This window comes from Phascolarctos cinereus, unplaced genomic scaffold (assembly GCF_003287225.1).
Source record: "Phascolarctos cinereus isolate Bilbo 61053 unplaced genomic scaffold, phaCin_HiC Scaffold_4;HRSCAF=312, whole genome shotgun sequence".
Lineage (NCBI taxonomy): Eukaryota > Metazoa > Chordata > Mammalia > Diprotodontia > Phascolarctidae > Phascolarctos > Phascolarctos cinereus.
This window is the reverse complement of record NW_027555847.1, coordinates 285,614,050-285,639,622: the sequence shown is the minus strand read 5'-3', so window position 1 is coordinate 285,639,622 and position 25,573 is coordinate 285,614,050. Positions and strand designations below refer to the sequence as shown.

The 25,573-nt window shown below is 36.4% G+C and overlaps 1 protein-coding gene across 1 annotated transcript in view; it reads right to left on the bottom strand.

The window, feature by feature from the left end:
- The window catches only part of LOC110223658 (solute carrier organic anion transporter family member 4C1-like), a 114,030-nt gene that overhangs the window by 44,574 nt on the left and 43,883 nt on the right, over positions 1-25,573 (bottom strand). The window contains exons 3-8 of the mRNA XM_021009296.2: positions 24,542-24,724; positions 23,238-23,334; positions 13,823-13,944; positions 7,284-7,399; positions 3,768-3,912; positions 3,110-3,305 (exon numbers count right to left, since the gene is read on the bottom strand). Coding sequence (XP_020864955.1) covers positions 3,110-3,305; positions 3,768-3,912; positions 7,284-7,399; positions 13,823-13,944; positions 23,238-23,334; positions 24,542-24,724 — 859 coding nt within the window. The remainder of the gene's footprint in view (positions 1-3,109; positions 3,306-3,767; positions 3,913-7,283; positions 7,400-13,822; positions 13,945-23,237; positions 23,335-24,541; positions 24,725-25,573) is intronic.

The following is a 25,573-nucleotide window of genomic DNA, read 5'->3' as shown; positions in this document are numbered from 1 at the left end:
ATAATTGTATTTAATTAATATTATTTGTTATATCGGTTTTAGAAATACTACTGGCCCTGAAGTCAAAGATCTAAATTCAAGAGACAGTTTCCTCCCTTGGGCAAGTCACCTAACTTCTACGGAGACATTGCTTGCAACAATTACCTTACAGGATTGTTTTAAGAGTAAGATAATTTACATAAAGTGTTTGGTAATGGTAAAGCTAAATAACATATAGACTTTCCTAAAAGTTGGACATATCCATTTGCATAAGCTTTAGAAGGAAAAATTAAACATTTCCACAAAATTCATTAGCCAGGCTCACTAACCCATGTGAGATATTCAGAACGATATGATGAGAAGTTCAGCAATGAAGGCTGAAGATATGTACTAAGTGATGGGGATACAAAAAAGAGGCAAAAGAAAGCTCCTGCCCTCAAGGAGCTTAAAATTGAATGAAGTAGCTTAGATATAGAGCTGGAGGGGATCTAAGAGTTCATCTACACATAAGCCAGCAAATAGCCCAATTCTATCTATCCATGAACCATTGTGGTACTAACACACTTGCCTACTGTACAAAAAGAGATCGAAAGATTATATATACATATATACATACATATATATATATATATGTATGTATATATGTATCAAATTAATTAACCAATATTTTTATTTACCAAGTGCCTTCAATACACCTAGGCACAATATATTCCCAAATGAATGTTTGTTAACTAAAAATAAGAAATGGTACTTAGTTTCAAGGAATTTGCAATCTAGCTTATTAGTGAACCATGGTTTATCACATACTATAAAAATAGTAACTGTGATTTCTGTTACTCAAATGGATCTGAGGAAGGTCTCTAGCATATTGAATGAATCTTCTTTCATGAACTAATCAGAAGATGTAGAAAAGAAATATACAAGATGATCAGTCACTGGCCGGTTGAGATTTGCTTTGTTGGGGGAGACCACACCCAAATTTAGGATAGCACAGATCCATTTGGGCTTTTGTAGTTGGCCTTATGAAAGCTATGTCATGGGGGAAGCTAGGTGGCGCAGTGGATAGAGCACTGACCCTGGATTCAGGAGGATCTGAGTTCAAATCCAACCTCAGACACATAACACTTACTAGCTGTGTGACCCTGGGCAAGTCACTTAACTCCCATTGCCCAACCAAAAAAAGAAAGAAAGAAAGCTGTCACTAGTCCAAGACTTTGTCTACTAAGCCAATTAGGTCTTAGGGATTATTTTAATACTCCTTTAGTAAAAACTAGCCTCTATGTCAGTTATGGCTACAACCACTAAATGCATTTGGAAAAACAAAAGTGAGAACATAATTTACTGGTGGAAAGACCCTCTCTTTGACAAAAGTTACAGAAAAAACTGGAAAGCAGTTTGGTAAAAACTATGTTAAGACCAAATCTTAGAGAACAGACAAATAAGCTAAAAAATGGATGAGAATAGAATATGAAAATAAAAGATCATATCATCTTTAAAAATCAGTAAAGGATGAGGAAGTACCTTTCACAGCAATGGTGATAATATAGTTTTTAATGAAACAAGTAATAAAGGATATAAAAATTACAAAACAGACAATTTCACTGCAAGCTACGGATTCTAGGAGGTGGAGGAGAATAGAAAATACATTCTAAGCATGGAGATAGAAGATGGAATGTTATATGCAGGGTCCATAAAGTGGTATAATTTTTCTGGAAAATAGAACACAGAAAGATTAATGGGCAATAAGCCTGTAAAGACAGGATGGAGTCAAGTTGTGACTTTGAAAGCCAAATACAAGTTCATATTTTATCACAGAGGCAATTTGGAGCCACTCTGGATAATTGAGTAGGGAATGACATAGTCAGACCTATCTTTAAGAACATCAGTTTGGAAGTTTAGTGTCAGGGAGACCAATTAGGAAGTTATTGCAATAATGTAAGGTGAGGAAACCTAAACTAGGTAATGGACATATGAGTGGAGAGAAGGAAAAGGTTTTGAGAGATATCATATAGGTAGAATTAATAAGGCTAGGCAATTGCTAGATATGAAGGTAAGAAGTGGTCAGAGAGAAAGATTAGAAGATGATTACTTAACATATTCTGCCACAAAATATGTGGGGAGGGAGAGGACTGGGATAAAGCTATTAAAAAAAAAAACCTAGAGGCTCAATAGAATATTGTCACAGAGTATCCAACTCCCCCTTAAAAAATGAAGTGTTAGGAGGGAATCAATAGTCAATGTATCATAGGACTTGCTTCATCTTAATTTCTCTCCTTGCCAGTGTTCAACACACCTAATGGGGGATTTTTTTTGTCATGATAATTTGTACAATCTCCTCCAGTTGGAGGAATGAGGCAAATCCATACTCTGATGGTTTCTGCATGTCATAGAAATCATTACCCTGGGCTCTGGGTTTTCAAAGCTATGCAGATTGATCATGAGCTTGTCCATATCTGACTAAACGGCAAAGAACATTTGTCTGTGTGGTAGAAGGTCCAATCTAAGATAGAACAGACTGAAGTTAGCCATCAGGTTATAAAATTTTGTCTTAGAAATTTTAAAAGACCCTACACTTGAAAAGAAAGTGATCTCCTTTGGTAGAGAGAGGACCCACCATGTTGAAATCACAGATTCTTAAAGTGCCAAATATGAAAAACTTCTAAATTTTTTTTTGGGGGGGGGACAATTGGGGTTAAGTAACTTGCCCAGGGTCACACAGCTAGTAAGTGTCAAGTCTTTGGTCTGAGGCCAGATTTGAACTCAGGTCTTCCTGACTTCAGAGCTGGTGCTCTGTCCACTGTGCCACCTGGCTGCCCCCAAACTTCTAAATTTCTAAAGGACACAATAGGAGAAATGCAATTTGATATAGAACAGGTTGAATTTAGCCAATAACCCTTTGTAATACTACTTTGTAGTACAGCCAGAATAATCCTTTGTAAAGTGGAGGATATCTATATACATGTGTTTATACATTACATCTTCGAGAGAAGAAAATATTTCACTGATTTAAAATTATGAATTCTTAACCATTTTGCTTTAATGTTTAATATCTAAAGTGAATGCATATATGAATACATGTAATTTTGGATTTGGGCACTGAATAACAAAAAAGGAATTAAAGCATAGTTACCCATTATATGCTTCAGAGACACCAGCAAATGGCTCATTTCCACATTTAGCAAACAGAAATATGAAACTCAATACAAGAGATAGTAGTGACATCAACAGAGAAAACTTCATAATGTTTTTGCAAGCCATTTTGAATTTGGACACAATGACACCACCCAAAATTTGCCCCAGTGCTGCTCCTGGAATTAAAACAACTCCTGCAGAGAAATATGATATCAATAGTTAGAAAAGAAAATATTAACATACCAAACAATTCATGCTAATAATTGGGAAACATAAAAACAATTATGAAAATGTGATCTAACAAGTCAAAGCATTCAAAGAATAGGATTTTAGTTATACAAAGATGATATAATAGTTTATATTGTGGTTGTTGTTTATGCTATGAAAGCTTAGATAAAATGAAGATGAATAATTTTTTTATAATAGAGTGATGTATTGTGGTCCTTAATAATTTGGTTTTTAATATTCAGATACTTTTATTTATGGTATGGCTCTTTTTGTCCTAGAAAAGCTATGTCTCCATGACTTTAATCTCTATAACCTATAAGTTGCCAAGACTAAGTAATCTAAAGTTCTACCACATATATAATTAGAAAAAGAAAAATCAGTTAAATGATGCTATTTGGAAAAGTAAATAAAGAATAAAGAAACATTACCTCCAAGTGTAGCTGCAAAGCTGGATGACAATCCAAACTGATTTTCTATATATTTAGACAAAAACGTAGCAAAGCCAGTACTAATCAAAGCTTCTGTAGCAGTAGACATAGCTAAACACATAAATACAGGATTTCTCAGCAAAATCTAAAGAAAAATAAAGTAAAAATTAGAATGTAATAAAATAATGTATTGCAATAAAGAGAAAACTTGAAAAAGGAGCATTGTGAAAAGGCAGTTTTAACTAAGCATATTCTAACAAATTTATAAAAGCTAAGATTAGTCCCCTTGTTTTAAATACAAATGTAGTACAGCCAAATACCAATTTTTTATGCACTCATATACAAATGATCTAGACTGTCTTTCTCAAAAACTCTCATCTTCTTCATCACCATAGCGACTGTGGCATCAATGTATTCAGTGAGAGTAATAGAAGGGGAAATAGCTCCCCAAAAGCAAGGAAGGAAGGAGAAAGAACAAGTATTCATTAAGCATTTTAATATGTGCCAGGCACTGCAATAGGCACTTTACAAATAGTATCTTATTTTATGCTCACAACGACCTTGCAAGGGTGCTATTATAATCTCCATTTTACAAGTTGAGGAAAATGAGATAAACAATGGTTAAATGACTTGCCCAGGGTTACCCAGCTACTAACTGTCTAAGGCTGGATTTGAACTTCAGGTTTTCCTAAGTGCTCAGTGCTCTTTCCACTGTGCCAGGATTTGCAATCTAATTTACATTTTTCACACTCACCTGAAGTTTCTACAGAACTGTTGCCAGTTACATAAACTTGAGATTTAGAAACAAATGAGAGAAGAGGAAGTGAAGGATCCAATTGTATACAGCTTTCTCCAGGAATTTAGCCACAAGAGTGAGGAGAAATGTGGGAAGAGAAACAATGGGGATGGTAGGATTAAGTGAGGGCTTTTCCTCATACTTCATCCCACCAAAAAAAAAAAAATTAAGGCCATTTTTCCAAGAGTTTCCTCTTCCCCTTCTCATCTCACTTGGATGTCTTCCCCCAAGATTTCTTCTTTCACTCTTGTCTCATATGAAGAGGTGGTCCATTTCATTACCAAAGTAAATCCCTCTCTCTCTACACAGAACTCTTGATGTCATTCCATCCCATCAACTATAAGAGATTACCCTATCAGTCCCATTCTCTCTCCTCTGTCTCCCTACCTAGGGGTTCCTTCCCTTTTGTCTATAAACACACCCATGTCAAACCAATACCTCCACTTCCTTTCTTAAACACTCTACAATCTGGCTTCCAGCTTCAGCATTCAACTGAACCTATTCTTTCCAAAGTTACCAATGATCTTTTATTCGCCAAATTTCTTTTTTCTCATTCCTCATCCTTCTTCATCTCTGTGCAACATTTGATATTGTCGATCGCCTTTTCCTCCCGCATACTCTCTTCTCTCTAGGTTTTCAGACCCTGCTGTCCTGGTTCTCCTTCTACCTGTCTGGACCACTCTAAGTGATGCAGTGGATAGAACACTAAACCTGGAGTCAGGAAGACTTAAGTTCAAATCTGGCCTCAGACACTTAGTAGCTGTGGGACCCTGAACAGGTCATTTAAACTCTGTTTGCCTCAGTTTCCTCAACTGTAAAATGGAAGTAATAACTGCACCTACCTCACATCAAATGAAATAACCTTTGTAAAAGTGCTTAGTCCTGTGCCTGGCACATAGCAGGCACTATATAAAAGCTTAGTCTCTTCCTCTGTCATTTATTGGATGTTCTTCCAGGTCAAGCCCATTAATTACTGATGTCCTGCAAGTAGTTGTCCTTGGACCTCTCCTTCTCCTGCTATATTGTTTATTTAATGATCCCCTCATTTCCCATGGGTAAAATTATCATTTCTCTACAAATGATTCTCAAATCTATTTATTGAGCCCTTACCTGTCTCTTAACTTCCATTTTCATACCACCAACCTCCTACTGGACATCTCAAACTGTCTTGAGCCATGGATGTCAGAAACTTAATACAGCCAAAACAAAACTCATTATCTTTGTCCTTAAAAGCCTCTCCTCTTTAGAATGCCCCTGTTCCCACCGAAAGTACCACCATCCTCTCAGTCACCTAGATTCACAACCATAGTGGCATAGTCAACTCAACTTTAGTGTCGTACTTCAGTAGTTCTATATTATCAAGTATTCAAATAGAAAATCTTTTTTAACTTTCAAATCCACAACCTGGGCCCTTCCTAGCTTTCCAGTCTTCTTACACTTTACCTCACCCTAAACTGGAGTTTATGCAACACTGGAGTTTATGTTACTCCTCTCATTCCAACTTTCAAGTTGATGTATTTAATCCAGCTGTCAATCATGATTGGAATATTCTCCCTCCTCACCTCTGCCTCTTGACTTCCTTTAAGACTCAAACTCAAATCCCACCTTGTGAAAGAATGCTTTCTTTTTCTCTTCCTCTACCTCAAATGTTAGTGCCTTCTTTCTGGAATTACTTCCCATTTACATGAATATACCTTGCATGTACGTAATTGTTCTCACGTTTTCTCCTCTCCGTTAGAATGTAATATGTTATAAGAGCAGAGACTGTATTTTTGCCTTTCCAGCACTTAGTACTGTGCCTGGTACACAATAAGCACTTAATAAATGCTTGTTGACTGACTCTCCTCCCTAATACATTTCAAGCATTTGCAAAAATAATCTTTTTAATGCCCAAGTGTGCCCATGTCATTACTCAACTTCGAAACCTACATCGTCTCCCTAATATTTCCACATCTGGATGAATTCATGATCTTACTCATGTGGGTACTTCCTCCACTCCTACAATAGGTTCCTGTCCATGTTTTTACATAATTTTTCCATTATAAATCTATTACACAATGCATTGGGGAATCTTTCTGTAGTTTAATAATTCATGAATTCCAGTGCAATATTCTGGATGTCCGTCCAGATTCAGACTACGTAGCTAACCCTAATTTTTTTTTCTTACAATGATATTATTGGTAAAATGCTGCAGGTTATTTAAAATTAAATATATTTTTTATTTCCTTTTGTCTCATCTGCAATTCTGATTCTTCAAAAATCATGGTGAAATATAGGAATAATAATAACTTTCCTATATAGTTTAAGAAGCACTTTATTCACAATAGTTTTGTTAGAAAGGTGGTGCAAGTTAGGAAGGTGGTTGTTTTTTGCTATAGACTAGTAGAATCAACATGGGGAACTTCCAATATTGAAACTTCTGATGATGCACATTGGTAACTTGTCTGCCATTATATCTACATCTATCTACAGAGACATGTACAGACATTGGTTATATACTCATGCACAGGTGTGCATATAATCTATGTATATATGTGTTTTGTATGTATGTATGTACGGTATGTGTATGTGTGTGTGCGAGAGAGAGAGAGAGAGAGATAGCCATGGCAAACGGACACTGAGTTGGGCCAGAACTGAACAGGAGAGGCGCCTGGGTTGCCCTTGAGTATTTGCAAAGTTCTTTTAGTAAAGAAGTTAAATTATGCAAAATTTCAATTTACCTTAAGAGAAGCTGGAAAATCTTTAATGCTTTTCCCAAAATTCTTGTCTGTAGTCTTGGTGTCACTTTCATTCTGATGGGCCTGAGAAATTTTTCCAGCCTGTATTTCTGCTGTGCCTGCATAACCAGAAATGTATTTTATACCACATGTATGGTATACAGCTTTACTCTTTATGCACATCATTTACTTTAAAATAACATACCCTATAACAAATGCTTAATTGCTATGAACCAATCAGATACTTTGGAATAATCCACAGCTCTAACCAAATGAGTGGTATGCATCATCTAGGTCAAGGGTGAGGAACCTGTGGCCTCAAGGCCATATGTGGTCCTCTAGGTCCTCAAGTGCAGCCCTTTGTATGAATCCAAACTTCACAGAACAACTTTCCTTAGGAGCCTCCCAAACACTGAGCTAGCTCTGGCAATGAATGCATCAACCTCATTATCAATGTGCACATCCCTGGAAAGTATACTACTAAGGCAAGTTAACTTATCCACAGCATCCAAAACTTTTCCATTTGCTGTAACTGATGTTTCCACATATGGATGGTGTGGTAGTGGCTGATGGAGCACCTGCATTTTCTTGGTGTTAATTGTTAGGCAAAAAAAAAAAAGAAAAGAAAAGGAAAAAGAAAAGAAAAGAAAAGAAAAGAAAAGAACATTAAAGGAGGCAGCTAGGTGGTGCAGTGGATAGAGCATCAGCCCTGGAGTCAGGAGGACCTGAGTTCAAATCTGGCCTCAAACACATAACACTCACTAGCTGTGTGACTCTGGGCAAGTCACTTAACACCAATTGCCTCATTAAAAAAAAAAAGTTAGGCCAAAATTAGCACAAGCAGCAGAGAATCGATCCATACTATTGTATCTCAGCTTCAGAGGCTGCATTGAGTGCATAATCATCTACAAACAGAAAATCATGCACCAACATTCCATCCACTTTGATCTTGGCTTGCAGTCTTTTCAATCTGAAGAATTTACTATCAGTGCAGTAGCTGACTTTGACACCAGGGTTTATCCTCATTGAAATCATTTCCCTCAATGCACATCACAATGCATTCATAACTATCTCCTCTGGGCAACTCTTGTCATATGCACTCATAAATCTTATATGGAAATGATAAACTTATTGGGGGGGAGGGAGGACATTCACCCAATGCACTGAAAGCCTTCATTGATATTTAGTGACATTGTATAAATACTAATTGAGCATGAAACTTACTTTTTTAACTATTCTTTCTTCTTGGCTCATCTTCCTCACTCACACCTCTAGGCCACAATAGTGTGCATTTTCCTGACCTCATTCCCTTACAATCCATTTCCTAGGCAATTACTAACTATCAGGAGTAGAAATCAATTGAAAATCTCCATAGTAATTTAATGAATATTCACTGCATTAAATTGAATCTTTGTATATACTTTTCCCGATTTTCCTTACTTCTCCTTGCATCATTTCATATAGTATATCTTCCCTTTGATTCTCTGTATTCAGCAAAATCATTGTTTCATACATTCCATTATGATATCCAAGTAGAAGCAAAAAGAGCCATAGATATAGGGGAGCCATCAAAGGACAGAAAAAGCTTCAAAGCCAAGCTCCGGTGAAGAGTGACAGAGATGGACTTAAGAAAGAAGCAAACTCTGAGAGCATAGCAAGAGTGTCCTACACAGCAGGAAGACAGACTCAAGGGTAGCCACATGAGGACTCTATGAAAAGAGAAGGATTTTCAGACTCTGAAATACCAGGAATTGTGAGTTATCCCCAAACTTGTATCATTAACCTGTGTCTCACCATCACTGTACATAAAATTTGAGCTCACCCTTCCCATGGATGTTGTGTGTAATTTATGAAAGAAAAGTTTAGTAATGACCATCCTTGCTATGCCATTTAAATAAATGCTGTCGATAAGAGCTAATTATTGTTAATAAGAAGCACAGTGGAAGTGAGCAGAACCAAGAGGACTTTGTACACAATAACAGCCACGTTATGTGATGACTAATATTGTTAAACTGAACCCTTCTCAGCACTACAAGGATCTAAGACATCTCCAGAGGCCTCAGGATGGAAAATGCTGTCCACATCCAAGGAAAGAACTATGAAAACTGAATTGCTATCACTTATTTTTACCTTCTGTTGAGTTTTGTTTTCATCTTTCTGATGGTTCCTCCTATTGGTTTTAATTTTTACCTTCACTAATGTGAAAATATGTTTAATAGGAATGTAAATGTAAAGCCTATATCAGATTGTGCACCATCTTGGGGAGGGTGGTAGGGAGGAAGGGGAAGAAAAATTTTCAACTCAAAAGCATATGAAAGTGATTGTTGATAAATCAAAATAAATTAGTAAAATTTAAAAAAAAAAAAAGAAGCACAGTGGTGGGGACTTAGTAGGACTAACTTCCCAAAGGTTTATCCTTAGAACTCAAGTACAACATTCTATTCACAAATGTCTTTTTCAGGTTTACAGCATATATCATTGGAATTGCAATTAAGCTGCTTTGTTTTTGGAACATATCTTGATTCCTTCTGAGATTTTCCGTGGTCACAGAATAGTTTTGTGCCATTTGAATGATCTTTTCTTTATATTTGAAAGTCTCACTCCTGACATCTGCAAAATGTGCTGCTGATATTAGAATGGTTAAATTTAATCAGGATGTGTCTTGGAATTTGAAGAGGGGAATTTTCTTTTTCAGGACACGATTTATGGGTTCTGGACACTGATGCTTTGTTATCTGCATTAAAAAGTTCTTGCATTATTTCTGACATGATTTTTTTTTAATTGACGTGTTCTGTCTATGGTCCTTAAGTTGCAGCTGCCCATAACATCTTCAAGATCAGTGACTTTTCAGGGGCAGCTAGGTGGCACAGTGGATAGAGTACCGGCCCTGAAGTCAGGAGGACCTGAGTTCAAATCCAGTCTCAAACCAAACACTTGACACTTACTAGCTGTGTGACCCTGGGCAAGTCACTTAACATCAGTTGCCTAAAATAAATAAATAAATAAATGAATAGATGGATGGATAAAAGATCAGTGACTTTTCATTTATAGAATTTATATATCCTTACAATTTTGTTGCCTTTTATTTCTTCTACCATTTGTTCTCCATTTCAGTTTATTTGTGTGCCATATCTGTTGATCTCTCACCTCTTTAGATTGATTCTCCACTGTACATTTAATTTTTTTACAATCCATTGAATTCTTTGTTTCAAAAAAATTCTGCATTTAGATGAAAATCCTATTACTTATTTGTTTCTGATTTCTTCTCTTATGAAATCCATTTCACTTTTGAATAACTGTATTCCAAGCTCTCTTCAGAGTTCAGAGGACATTGTATTTTATCAGGCATTTGGTTCACTTTCTTCTTCTTCTTACAATAATTGCTAAAGAAGCTTTTTGCTGTTATTGAGGAATTACTCATCATCTTTTCTGGTTTTAGTATCCTATGTGGTGAGATTTATCTGCTTATGTTCTGGGCTTTTATTGAGGATTTTTCTCTTAGTTATTTTTAGAATTTTGGCCTTTTAAAAAATTTCTCCAGGGGCAGTTATGTGGCATAGTGGATAGAGCTCTGGCCTTGGAATTAGGAGGACCTGAGTTCAAATCTGACCTCAGACACATGACGCGTTTACTAGTTATGTGACCCTGGGCAAGTCACTTAACTCTGATTGCCTCTGACAAAAAAAAGGGGGGGGCCAAAAAAAATTCCTCCCTCACTTTCTGGCCTCACTTTTTTTTACAGGTGGGCATACCTGCAAGGCTATGTTTTAAGGTTGCCTGAGCCTTCTTACATTGGGGAACATACAGTTCACAAGCCTAGGTCCCTGATCTAATAATCCTCAGCAGGGATAGCCCTGGCTTCAGCTAGATTCCAGTCTACCTTTCTTCAGCACTGACATAGCTGTCTATGCTGGTACTCAACCTCAATTTCTCCTTCTGTTCTTCTCCTCCTCTTGAACCAACTCAAACAGAATTTGCCCCCTGAAGAGGGCTAAAGAAAGATTATCTGAAGTCTTAGGAGTCCCTAACCTGTGATTGGGATCTAATCAAAAGGCAGCACATTTTAACCCGCTTATATATCACTTAAGCTTCATGTGGCTAGGAAGCTTGTTTAATAATGGAAGCAAGAGGAAGGTGTATTCTGGCAGAATCTCCACAGCAGCAAGAAATCACACTATCCTTTCCTTCTTCCACTTCTCACCTACCTGTGAGTTATCTGGTTCCTCTGCGTCTGACAAATGGAGACTGGTAGATGAAGGACACTGAGTGAGCACTTTAAAATCAGAGTTTTGGGGAAGGGTAGAGCCAAGATGGCAGAGCACAGGCAGCAACCCAGCTGAACTTCCTCAACATTCCCCTCCAAAGAACTTATAATAATGCCTCAGATCAAATGCTGGAATGGCTGAACAAGTTGATTGTGATAGAGTACTATTGTGCTATAAGAAATGATAGGCTCAGATTCTTAAAATCTAGTCAATGGCTGAGATTTACTCATACAAGTGTCACAAATGTTCAGATTCCTTAAGAGTCTGGCCAATATGGCAAATCTTTAATAAACCTTGTCTTTGGCTGAAAGGGAAAAAAAATGATGGGGGTTGGGGGTGGGTTCAGGGAAAAATAAAAAACATGGCAAGACCTATATGAACTGATGCAAAGTGAAGTGAGAACTGCAAGATCATTGTGCACAGTAACAGCAATGCTGTGATGATGATCAATTGTAAAAGACTTGGCTACTCTGATCAATACAATTATCCAAGACAATTCCAAAGGACTCATGATAAAAATAAAAATGCTATCCACCTCCAGAGAAAAAACTGATAAACTCCAAGTACAAATTTGAAGTATAACTTTCTCACTTTATTTCTTGTTATTGGGGTTGGGTTTTTGTTTTTGTTTGGGGTTCATTTGTTTGTTTAGTGATATGGCTAATATGGAAACATTTCACATGACTTCACATGCATAATTTATATAATTTTGCTTGACTACCTAGTAGGTGGGGGAGGAATGGGAGGAAGGGAGAGAATTTGGAATTCAAAATTTAAAAAGAAGGTTAAAAATAAACACATTTATTAAAAATAACAAAGAATTAGAGTTCTTCAGTACTAATTCATGAAGGCTTAGTGAAACTATGTGACAAGTTTGTCTTCTTCCTACTATTGATTTAGCTGTTCTACATTTAGAGCACCATTTCTTTTTTTTTTATTTTTTTTATTGGTTGAAAGAGATGAAGTGGCTTAGAGAAAGTGATTAATCTATCATTTTGTTGGATGTGTCAACAGTACATTCATATTCTCTTCAACTTGATGAACAGACTTGGGAGGGAGATGCTGGAGGCACAATTGGAAAAATGAGCTCCAAAGAGTTGGCTGGGAGAGAGACTTTCAAATAGTTGATATATGCCCTTGGATTCACAGACATATACGAGTTAACCATATCATGCTCCTTGAACTCCGGGATCATGTATCTACACAGTGATGAGAGGACCTCTCCTGGGTGAGATTGTTCCCCCTCTTTCCTGGCTTGAACTGAGACCTGATCTCATCTGAGTTCAAGAACTCATTTAATCGTATGTACTCTCTGTAATATTCTAAGTTGTAGAACTTCTCTGGTTTGTCTTTGCCCTTGTGCATAGATGAAAGGGTTTGCTCACTATTTGATATGTGTGATGGCCTTTTCTGTAAGTGTTTAGTGAAAAAAGATAAACTGGCAAGTTTCAGATAAAGGTTACCAAGACCTATTTATCAGAGTTTTGTTCTGAACTCCTAAACTTCACATTCTTAGTATAGAGATATTTGAGTAGTTGGTGGTAGATAAACATGATACTCTTCCTGGAGATAGGAGAAAATCACCTCTGAAGCTGTCTTAGGTCCTGTCTGCCCCTTTCCCTTAGCTAAGGTATTGATGGTACAGACATAATCCTCTTCTTGTTTTCCATAAAATGTGATAAGATCTCAGATTACATCTTCATGCCACCCGCTAGAAGCATATCTTATTACACTAACCTCCCACCCATCCACTGTCACCACACATGTGCACGCACTGGATTCCAGGGATAAATGAAGAGAAATAAATTCACTAATGGAAGTTTGGTATACAATTAATTGTGTTGCTTTATCTTAGAAATGAGACCAAGTTTTACAAATAACACATGTTTCACAATAATGCCTATAATACTCATACCATGATCTTCATACAAATAGGAAACTAAGTTTCAGCATGGAAGGCAGAATGACTTTTCCAGTGTGGTATAGTAGCTAGTGGGCCAGAATCAAAGCCATGAAGATCAGGGTTCAAGTTCTACTTGTGACACATACTACGTGACTCTGGCCAAGGCACTTAACTTTTCAATGCACCAGCAACTTTTTAAGTCTAGAAGTTATGAGAAGGTGCTAATCTAGTGACAGAGAGAGTTTCTTCATCCAGGAATTTCTTGTACCAATAAAATTACAGATCTACTTCTTATTCCTATACTTAAATAAATATGCCTGCTCTAACAATCAAGAAAATCTCTTCAGTTTAAAGAACCACCTTTGAACACTTACCTGGCAAATGTTTTGGAAAGCAAGAAAAAGGCAAAATCAAAGACCATGCCAGGAACCAAGACAAAATGAACCCAATCCACCATGCACCCAGCCAGCGAGGATCATCTTCATTGATAAAAGCTCTTTAATGGGGGGAAAAAAAATAATTACTTCTAGTTTCTTACTAGAAACATACTTAGTATAATTACAGTTTTATAAGGTTTTACAGTGAAAATGACTACAGTAAAATTATTCATAAAGAGAAAAGGCTAAAACTATTGCATTTTTAAGTGACTAATTTTTTGATGTTCCAAAAATATTTAAAGAGTACAAGCTCTTTAAGTGTTGACATTTCAGTGACAGAATTATACAAAAGTAAAATATCCCAAAATAGCTATCATATTGACTTGAAAGTAGGCTGAATTTTCCCCCAACATGGCCTGCAAAAAACCTATGTCTTATTAAAGGTTCATCATCAGTAACATGACTGTTCAGAATCAGACTACGTTCATAGAAAGGGATTTTAGCAGCCATGTAGCACAACCTATATGTGAACACTGGAATCTCCTTTCCATACATCCAAGTGGTCATTCAATGTCTGCTTAATTAAATACTTCCACAAAAGAACAACCCACTACCTCTAAAGGCAGTGCATTCCACTTTTGCACATTTCTATTTGTTAGCAAATTTGTTCAAACATCTGATGTAAATTTTGCTTTTTGCAAATTCTATTCATTGCTCCTGGTTCTTCCTTTAATGTCAAACACAATCAATCTAGTCCCTCCTCCACATACAATCTTCAAATGAGAGAAAATAGCTATCACATCCCTCCTGTCTTTTCTTCTTCAGGCTAAACATACCCATTCCTTCAGTAATTCCTCATCTGACAAGGAATCAAGGCCCTTCACTATCCTGGTTTCCCTCCTCTGAATACTCTCCACCTTATCAAAGTACTCCTTCAACCATGGCACCCAGAACCAAACACAATATGACTGATAAGGGCAGAGTAAAGTAGGAGTATATCACACACACACACACACACACACACACACACACACACACACACACACACACATTCCTGGAAACTGTGCCTTTGTTAATACAGCCCAAAATCACGTTCGATTTTTAAGGTGGCCACAGCAAGCTACTCACTCTTATTGAGCTTGTAGTCCACTAAAAACTACCAGATCTTTTTAACAACAACTGCTAACTATGCCTCCTGTCATACTTGTGAAGTTGATTTTTGTACACAAATGTAAGACTTTAAATTTATCCCTAATGAATTTCATTTTATTAGAGTTAGCCCAATGATGTGGCCTAATGAAAATTTTGAGGGGCTTCCCTGACTATATCATCCATTATGTTATGTATCCTTCCCAGCCTTGGGTCACATACAAATTTGCCTTCTGTACTTTTTTCCAAGTCTTTTAGAACAAAACAATGCACACATGAACATATATTATAAATTCATCATTCCTCAGTCTTATGCAGTCTCCTTTGACTTTTGCAGTTTGCAGTGTTGATAAGAGTGGTAGAAAGGGGGATAGAGAAACTAAGAATGACATAGTTTTTAGACTGAATCTCTTATTAATTTATACTTAGGTGCTCTAAATATGAGATCCCTGTCTAATGACCAAATTAGACATGTTACAAAAGGAACTATATTAATATTGGTATTTTTGCTATACAGAAAACAAGAGGGTGGAAGCAAAATGCAGTTAGTAGAGTTGGTTTTCTCATGCTCCTAAAGAAACAAGTATTATCATTTCAGGGACAACTATACAGCTCTTTCACCTTATAATGAACATAAACATGACTTATTGGGGGAAAGAAAAGTCTAACAAGATTAAGAAAGGGAAATGAAAAAATTGAACAGGAAAGATTTCTGGCAAAATAATTATTAGTGAGGAGAAAGAGCCATTTCACCACCTTATTTCAATGATGTGATAAATCTGTGATCTGATCTATGTACGTATCCCTTCTAATGGTCTGAATCATAACTTACCTATACCTTCTCATCTTAAGTGACATCTCCATGTGTTCCTATAAATGCTTCATTCATGAAAGAGGCTTCTTGACATTAAATGAATACCAGTGGAATAAATGAGCTATCCATCACTTATTCCTAACTCTTGCTAAATTACCTGCCAATCTCTCTTCTCATAATACATCTCTCAGATGATATTCTTTTCACGGATTGTCCTGAAACCTCATTGATGGTGTTTGATCCTGCTAACCTCAAACAATGTACCACTCCATTGCTTTTTGGGCAACTTATAACTTTAATCCTTTGGAGACTATATTCCATGACTCACAGCTATAGAACAATACCAAAAAAAATGGGCCTTATGTTCAGGAAAAAACATAGTCATAAAAGTATGCAATTTCACATTAATCCAACCTGCTCTCTTCATTCTTAATTCTGGACCACAATGATTGTCCACCTGCTACGTATGCCTAAGATTACATAGATAGGTAGATAACTGAAAAAGCTCTATGAGTCATCAATCCAAGTTCATATAGCTCAGTTTAGTTAAAATAATGAGATTTATTAACCTATGTGCAAGGCACGGTGCTATGCATTGAGAATAAAAAAAAAATACAAACGAAATTGTCCCAGCCCTCAAAGGAGTTGTGCAACATATATACACATAAGGAGATACAAAGAATAAACACAATAAAAGTAATCTCAAGAGGAAGGTGATGATGATAAAAACTGGAAGGATTCAGAGATGCCACATATGAGAGATGGCACCTAGTTTAAGGAAACTAGGTGGAAGTGAGAAGTTTCATTCCAGACACAGGGAAATACCTATACAAAGGCAAGGAAGCCAGAGATGAAACTTCATTTACAGTGAGCAACTAAGAGACCAGTTTGACTTGAATAGTGAGTATGAGAAAGGAAATATAAAATAAGCCTAAAAAGATAGATGAGAACCAAATTGTAATAAACTTTGATTCTAGACTGAGAATGTTATGTTTTATCTTAGAAGCAAAAGGAAGACATGAAGACTTCGGGGGATTAAGGTGATGTGGTCAGATCTGTAATAGTCAGAAGTTGGCAAGTTTGAAGGAGGGATAGGTTTGGGGACAAATATAATGAGTTGTCATGGAGATGTTGAGATGGAGATGTCCAGAAAGTAGTTGTTAATGCAGGATGGGATGAGAAATTAAACCTTTTTATAGATGTGGGTGTCTACTTTATTGAGCCCTTCGAGGCTTAGGAGATTGTCAAGGGAGTATAGAGAGATAAGAAGAAAAAGCCCAGGAGAGATTCTTGGGGGATATCTACACATAGTGGGTAAGAGAAGAATGTTGATCCAAGAAGGGGGGCTGCAACATATTGGGAAAGCTGGTAGAAAAAGAAAGCAGTGTCATGGAAGCCCAGAGAATATCCAGTACAAAGGGGAGAGTAGGTGATAAAGTCAAGAGTTGCACAGAGGACAAGTAGATTGAAGACTGAGAAAAGGCCATTAGATTTATCAGTAAAGCAGCCATGAATGCTTAGAACAGAAGAAAGTTTGGAAGAGACTGAAAAGTGAGTGGGAAATTTTGAAATTGAAACAATGAATGTGGAAAGCCCTTTCCAAGAGGCTAGATCAGATTGGTAAAAATGTAAAAGTAAATGTTAAAAGCTGGAGGTATTATGAGAAGATCAGCATACTAATGGATGAAGCTTGATCAGCATACTAGTTGATGGAGCTCTGAATAAGTCCAACTATTCTAGAAAACAACTAGGATTCACAACATTCCCTGACCCACATACATATATCTTTTAATCCAGTGGCACCACTACTTAGCATATAACTTAAGTAAGTCAAAGACAGAGGAAAAAGTCATATACATATACCTATATACATATATACATGTACATACATACAATATAATATATACATATACATATATATATATATAAGAATTTAGAGCAGTAATTTCTGGGGTGGCAAAAGACTGGAAACAAAATGGTTGCCCATCATGTAAGCATAATTAATAGTAATGAAACATAAGAAATCACAAATATGAAGAATTTAGGGAAAGCTTGGTAAAATAAGCAGAACCAGGAGAACACAGTGACCACAATAATGTAATGGAAACATTAAAAATCCTCACAGCTCTGATTAATGCAGTGACCAAATGTGACTTTGGGCTTCTAATGATAAAACCTACCTCCTTTCTCTAATGATAAAACCTACCTCCTTTCTCTCATCAGACACCGCCAATGAATATTTGTTTTTGTTTAGCTGTACTTCTTTGTTACAAGAGATGGCTCTATAGAGAGGGTGAGTCACTGAGAAGTAAAAGTGATTTTTTTTAAAGCAGCAATTTTTTTTAAACTGAAGAGCTATAGGATGAAATTGGAAAGGATCACAGGAAGGGTTTTTTTTTCTTTGGTCACCAGAAACTAAAGATGAGAGAGAGAGGAAATAAGAAGAGATGGAAAGGAAGGTGAGGGAAGGAAATTAAAAGGATAACCTTAGCCTTAGGGCTAACTTGATGAAGTTCAACTTCACCAAAGACAAGCTTAGTAGAGCAGAAAATAGAGAATCCCAAAGCAGAATTTTGATGAATGGAGCAAGGAAAAAGAGGGAGTTTCCAAAAATGAACACTATTTACCCAGTAAAAGGATAACTGAAGTCTTCTCTTGAATTGGATAAGGGAGGATATAAAGAAATAAGTTTGGGATAACTACTTCAAGAGTATAATACAAAGTCAATCAGGAAAAAAATAAAAGAATTATTATATAGCAATGAGGGTCAAATTGAGATGAGATAGCATAAATTTATACTGAGCACAGAACAGTTATGTGACTTTCTCCAGGAGCATTCAATAGAAAATTAATAGGAATGGAGAAGATAAGAGAAATCTAAAATAAATGGTGGGGGTAACCCAGGCCTAGCATTTGATAAAGTGACATGGTCTTTAACCCAAGAGAGAAATGGATTCAAGGGAAGTTGATGGTGTTTGAAATTACTGGTCAACCAGAGAGTCAGGGCTATGAAGGTGATAAACTGAGAGAAGACAGAAGCATGGAAGAACCCAGAAACCTTGGTGAGGATAAAGAATAAATTTTGTGAAAGTGAAGTCAAAAAAGAGAATAAAAAACAGAAAGTTAAGTTTAGAGAAGAAGAATTTCAGAAATCATTAGTAAAGAGATGAAAGTTGTAGATGATGATTAGATCTCCTTGAATAGCTGAAAGCAGATGGAAGAAAAAGGTCATAGGCACTGAGAATGATGATGAACTTGAAGGTCAGGGTGTTTGAGGGGACATTGGCATGTATATTTGTTTAATTAATTTATTTTGATTTATCAACAATCACTTCCATAAGCTTTTGAGTTTTAAATTTTTCTCCCCCTCCCTCCCCAAGAAGTAGCACGATCTGATAATACATATACAGTCCTATTAAACATATTTTCACATTAGTGATGTTGTAAGTAAGAATTAGAACCTATAGGAGGAACCACCAGAAAGAGAAAACAAAACACAACAGAAGAAAAAGAAAATAGCAAATAGTATGCTCTGATCTACATTCAAACTCCATGGTTCTTTCTTTGGATGTGGATAGCATTTTCCATCATGAGGCCTTTAGATATATCTTAGATCCTTGTATTGCTGAGAAGAGTTAAGTCTATCAATATTAGTACCTAACTGATTATGTTATTCCCTTCTTGAGCCAAATCTGATGTGAGGAAGGTTCAAACAATGCTCATCTCCCTCCCTTCTTTCCCTCTGCTTGCAATAGGTTTTTGTGCCTTTTCCTGTAATGTAATTTACCCTTGTCTGCCTCCTTCTTTCCTTTTTTCTCAGTATATTTTCTTAGATCAGATTAATCCACTTACTTGGATCCATTTGTTAAATGATTAAATCCACCTGATTAGATTTTTTTATCATTACATCAAAATCAACTTATACTCACCCCCTTTATGTATACCCCTTTAGCATGGTATAATAACAAATTTAAGTCATAAAGTATAAGAACAGATAGAATTGGATAAGAAGACTGAGCCTACCTTTATAGAGGACAGAAACTGGATTCACTCCCTTTTTCATCTCCTACCCTACCTTCTTTCAACTCTTAGGAAAAAGATGACCCTCTCAGGATAAGCTCATCATTTCTAAACTCACCACCAAGCTGCTAACTCAACCCTTGATTGACTCCACTTCCCTCAGCCTCTTCTCCCTTCTGATTGGAGGGCAGAGTACCAAACTCCTCCCAATGCCTTGCTTTAAAGAGGGCAGAAACTGCACTCAGATCATTCTACTTTTCATCTGCTACCCTGAATACTTTCAACTCCATGGAACAGAATGCCTCCTGCTATCCCATCCTCCTCCCCACTTCCTACTTCTTTTTGTGTATTGCCTCTCCCCTTTAGATTGTAACCTCATTAAGGGTAGGCACTAGCTTTATTTTTATTAATTGTATCCCACTTAGCAGAGTGCCTAGTCCATAGTGTTGGGTTATATTGTATTGGACTAGGACAATTAGAAATTAAAGGATAGTTGGAAATAAAGGATGCAGTTTTCCAGGAGATCCAGGTTTCTATCAGTATAAGAAGATGCAGAAGTTGTAAACTGAAGAATGAAAAAAACAAATCTATTAAGAGTAGAATGGGTTCAATAGAAGGAAAGGACAGAGAAAGCTATGTATGCACTATGGAGGGACTAAAGTTGAAATGGATAAGAATGAAAATGGGAGGAGAATGAGAGGGGCAACAATCTTTCCTTTAGCCTGCATTGCCTCTGAATCATGAGGACAGAGAGAGCAGAAATAGAGAAATCATCTATCATTGAATAAAAACCAGTTGGTCATGGCCTCTCCCAATGCCTGGATCACATAGCCTCTGCCTCCCAGAGATCTAGGATTCTCCCCCACCCTCCTCCAGCCCCCCACCCACAATATGCTGTGAAAAGATGTAGACCCTTGGTTCCTTGATTTCTGAGTCTCTAAAAGCCAATCCTCATCCTTCCACCACCACCTCCAACTCTCCCCACTGCCTCCCCATCACCATCCCAAAACTGAGACTCAGGACCTGTGATTGCTAAGAGTATCCTTCAAAATAGTCTGTCTATTGCCCTGGGCAAGAGAGGCTGAGGCCTCAGATACTACTCTTCCCCTCATAGGAGGACCCCTGCTGCCCCTTTAGCACCTAAAGGTATAATCATAGTCTGGAAAATTCTTCACATACTAGGTTTTTCTCTCGTAGATAGTTAAGCTGAAATTTTTTTTTGAGTAATTATGTATCCTATTTAGAAAGCTTTGAAAAATTCAGAGACTTGATGCAATAAACACAATGTCATTAACAAATAGGTACATCTGGAGAATCTCACCATCTTTAGGTAACTCTGCTTCAATTAATCAACTCAGTTGGACTTCTTCCATGAGAGAATCAAATAGTGCTGGTAGTTATATGTCTGTCTCCCTGGCATTTATCTCACATGATATTAAAACATGGAATTGTCAAAGTTACCTTTTTACATCTTTACATCTTTCAAAGATCTTGTGTGACTTTGACACATATAAAAACTTTTTTGGTTTCAGTCCGCTAATTTGAATGCTTTTCTACAGTGAATAAACAATAGGCATAGTGAAATCTCATATTCTCTATATTTTTCAGTCAATTGTGTGACTAGAATGACATAATTTATTGTAGAATATTGTTTGAATGCCTTACAAGAGGAGGGTAGAAGATTAAGTTTTAACTCACATGACAAAAACATCAAGAAGCAATGGAGGAATAAGAAGCTGAAAGAAAGCTGGGCACAAGAACCAATTAAGTCAGATCATCTCAAGAACAGTCAAGGATAAAGATAAAAGGAGAGCAAACACAGTGGGGGGGAAAAGACCTGTTTAGGTTTCCATAACAACCTTTTTTCTCCATTGATGGCAATGGAGCCAACACCTTTAGATTCTAAGATTAGTTTCCAGTGTGCTGCATAAGGAAATAGAAATGGCACCAATGAAATGAGGATGTATAGAATTTTAGCCAGACCAGAAGAAATATACATATAGATGGTTTGTTATTATTGCTGACAACATTTAGAGGGTACAGAAGCATCAAACTTCATTGACTATATTTAAAAGAGAGGAATATGCCAAATTACATATAGATGGATAGATAAATAAAGATAGGTAGTATTTTTCCTGAGAAAATGTCATCAAAAAATACCAACAAGCTACTAATTCTCTAATCTTCTAATCTCTCCAAATAGGGCTGATCTACACAGGTACAGTAAGAATCCCTGGTGAAAATGAAAAAGAAATAGGTAAATTTTTGTAAACTATATTCTGTAGGTCACACCTTCCTAGTTATACAACTGACTAAGGTACAGAGTAGAAGTCCAGCCATGTCCTTCCCCTGCCCAAGAACCTGCTCTGATTCAATATTACCTCTAGAATAAAATAAAAACTCACCAAATTAGAGTTAAAGCCTAAATTTCTAGATTATTTCACATGACTCTCCTTCATGAATTCTCCATTCCAACCTAACTGCTTTGTTTGATATTTCCTGACTCAGCCTGTATTCCATCTCCTTCCTCTACTATACCTTTGCATAGGCTGTCCTGTATGCCTGGAATGCACTGTGTCCTTCCTTCTACCTCTAGGAATCCTTAGCTTCCTTTCCAGCTCAGTTCAAAGTGTCATCTCCTATAGGAAGCCTTTCCTGATGCCCCTAGAAGTTATTTACCCCCTCAAATTATATTGTAGTTGCTTATGTTTGAATATTGTATTCTTGTACTCCTCTAGTAGGATGTGTCTTTTAAAGGCAAATATGGGGGGATGATTGGGGGGCAGGGGATGGAGAAAGAGGGTTGTTTTGTCTTCTTATGCCCACAGAATTTACTATAAGTTGGGGCACAGGCTTACATGTATTTGAGAAATTGGGCAGTTTTCAATGACTTCAAGCTTCTACTTGAAACCAAAACTCATCATTTTAAAACCAATATTCTTTTTGGTAATGTTATATAGCATCAAATCACAGAATATCACAATCTCTGAAGAATCAAAACTGCAGGTCACATGAAGGGATATGGAAACACTTGGTGGATATAAATATGCTTCAAGATATTATCAATGACAAATTATGTACAAGAATGGCACAAAATCAAAGAGCTATATTATAGGAAAAGTGGGTGGACTGGTCATGCAGTGAGAACAAAATTGAACAGATCTAGTTGCTATACTAGAACCCACCTAATGATGAGCAACCTGGACAAAATGCCCTTAGCATGCTGGGAGGATACTCTGTACAAGGAATACTTAGGTGATGACATAGATAAAAATGCCACAAGAAAAGAATAAACGAATGGGCCAGAAACCAGTCATACTGAGAAAGTGTACGGTTTATGATATCAACACTTACAAAGAAGTTAAAACATTAACGTTAAATATTAAACATTAAAAACATTTTTTAAAGTTTCAAAACACATTGGCTTGCCTTTTCCCCATATCAGCATCTATATAGATTTTTAGCAGCTGTCCTCCCAACACATATCCAATAGCAGGGCCTAGGACTGACATAGAAAATCCAATTCCTATAAGAAAAGAAAAAATAGAACATGAAAATATTTCTAAATTTTCTTTCAAAATGCATAATAATGTGAAGAATATTTTATGGTAGAGAAAGTTTGAAATTGCATGGGGATTACATTCACAACAAAAATAGATTTATTTTTACTTTTTGTTTCATACACATCACTTTCAAAATCACCCTGAGTTTTAATAAATTTGTTCAATAAACAAGCTGTTAAGCTGTAGACATAAGGCCAAAATAGCTAGGAGACGTAAATGTGTGTGATGCTCATGATTTCAAGAATTTAGCACTGCCTTTGCATCAGCCCATAAATCTAAGATATTACTGTGAATGATGATTACTTTCTCTGTGTTCAGCTATATTTGAAGAGAACAGCATTCTTTGAAAAACTCTTTCACATGAAAATACTATTCTTTACATCTGTATCAATCTATGTAAGTCTACATCTGTGTTGATAGATCTATACCTATATACATGGTCAGATGTATTGATAGAGATAAAGAGATCAATAAAAATACATCAGGTTTCTGTTTGCAAAGCCTAGAGATACGGTTCAAATAAAAGATTCAGTAGAGAGTTTGTCTCCCCTAAAATGTTTGGAGACATGCTGGAAGGTCCAATAGTTCTGCACCAAAAACCCAAGGAAGAAAAATAGGGAAAGAAGTGGTGAAACAGAGACGAGAAAAGAGAAGAGAGAGTTAAGGGCTATCAGGCTCTTCCTTCCTGCTAGCCTCACTAGTGGCAACCTCAAATACAGCCTTCCATCTGCCCTGTTGAGGCCAAAATATATTCTCATTAGAGAAGTCCCTCTCACAACAGTGGGCTGCTGTTTCAATACAAACAAAAAATTCATAAGGATATTTGGGAAATTGGAATATATGCAAGAAAATATAGTATATAAAAAGGGATTTTAGGATATTCTTAATTAAACTCTGAGGTACCATCCATCATTACATCAGTGATGTCCATCATCTTTTAACGTAACTAGAATTCAACAGATTTTATATTAACTAAATAGTTCTCAGGAAATATCTTTTTTATGTTATGAAAATTCATAAATTACAAATAAAATTTAACAATTATGCAAATTTAGTTTAATGGGAAAGATCTGCCTGAAATATTTCCTAATACTTATGTATTTACTTTGTCTACAATGCAAATCAAACAAACAGCCATAATGGGTCAATTATTTTAGAACACAAATTCACCTATATAGAGAGATGACTTATGCGTAGGAACACTGTCATCAATAAAGGCTGTTCCTAGCGTGTAAAGAGGGGTTCCTCCTACTCCCAAAAATAGCTGCCCCAAGATGAACACATAAAGGTAGCTGGAAAGCTTGGAGGTGGAATCTCTGCAACTGCTACTGTTTCCTGTCACTGGGCAAGTATCTGAAAAAAAAAAGAAAAGAAAAGAAAAGAAACTTGGCACAAGGCGTTCATTTAAAACATATCCTTTTCATGAATTTTTTAAAGTCTTTAATTATTTCCCCTACTGAAATTAAATTTGGCTGTATTCAACTACAATTTGAAAAACATCATGATAGAAAGAACCCTTGTCTTAGAGTTAGGAAAAACATAATGAAAACCAGTCATCAATATTTACTAGTTGCTTGACCATGTGAAAGACAGGTAATATCTCTGACCTCAGTTTGTTCATCTATAAAATGGGGATGATGGTACCTGAAGTATTACTTCAGAGGTTAGATGTGGGGATCAAATAAGATAGTACATGTATAATATTTTGCAAACTTTAAAAGACCACACATGTGCACACGCACACACATGCACACACACATACATGCACAACATACGGAGAGGGAGAGAGAGACAGAGAGAGAACTTATTTTAGTCTAAACTTAAAATTTCACTAACACTTTTGGGACACTCTAAGTATCAGCTACCACCATAAATATATTTAGGAATGCTTTTTCTTGAAAGAAAATTCAACAATTATTTTGCCATGAAATTTCTAAAATACAGAATGAAACAGAAATATTTTAATTGATGACTAAGGTGGTATTGATTCCCAAGGCTATCTTGGCCCTCCATTTATTTCGTTAAAAGCAAATAGGGCAAGTCACTTAATCCTGACTAGCTCCAAAATAATTTTTTTTTAAAAAAAGCAGAGCTCCACTCTTCCCCTGAACCTAAATAGTGGTGAAAATAAGGGGCACATTTGTCCTAGATGATGAAATATCTACGGATCTACTATAGTTGTTGTTTTTATTGTTGTTGTTA